The sequence below is a fragment of the Penaeus monodon genome, chromosome 31 (genome assembly GCF_015228065.2).
Source record: "Penaeus monodon isolate SGIC_2016 chromosome 31, NSTDA_Pmon_1, whole genome shotgun sequence".
NCBI lineage: Eukaryota > Metazoa > Arthropoda > Malacostraca > Decapoda > Penaeidae > Penaeus > Penaeus monodon.
The window spans coordinates 21,767,971-21,768,348 of NC_051416.1; the positions used below are offsets into that span (position 1 = coordinate 21,767,971).

The 378-nt window shown below is 51.9% G+C and overlaps 1 protein-coding gene across 1 annotated transcript in view; it reads left to right on the forward strand.

The window, feature by feature from the left end:
- Nucleotides 1-378, forward strand: part of LOC119593101 (sialin-like) — a 35,739-nt gene that overhangs the window by 27,191 nt on the left and 8,170 nt on the right. Inside the window, exon 9 of the mRNA XM_037942065.1 lies at nt 153-369. Coding sequence (XP_037797993.1) covers nt 153-369 — 217 coding nt within the window. The remainder of the gene's footprint in view (nt 1-152; nt 370-378) is intronic.

Here is a 378-nt window from a genome sequence, read left to right on the forward strand (position 1 = left end):
CACACCCTGTCTTACAAGTCACTAATTTTCTTCCCATAAACCTGCAATTCCATAAGAGTGAAGTCTACACCCATACCCTTACATACCTTTACTATCTTATCTCAGTCCCCCAAGCTTACCGATTAACGCCCCTCCCCCCACCCCCGCTACAGAATCAGTCGAGAGGAGCGTGAGCATATCGAGATGTCAGTGGCGGCGGGGGGGAGCTCAAAGAAGACGGGAGCTGGCATCCCCTGGCGCCACATAAGCACCAGCATGCCTATGTGGGCCATTATTGTGTGCGACATGGGCAATACTTTCGGCCTCTCCATCTACCTCACTCAGCTGCCCACCTACATGAGGAATGTCCTGGGATTCTCCATTAAGAAGGTAAGAAGG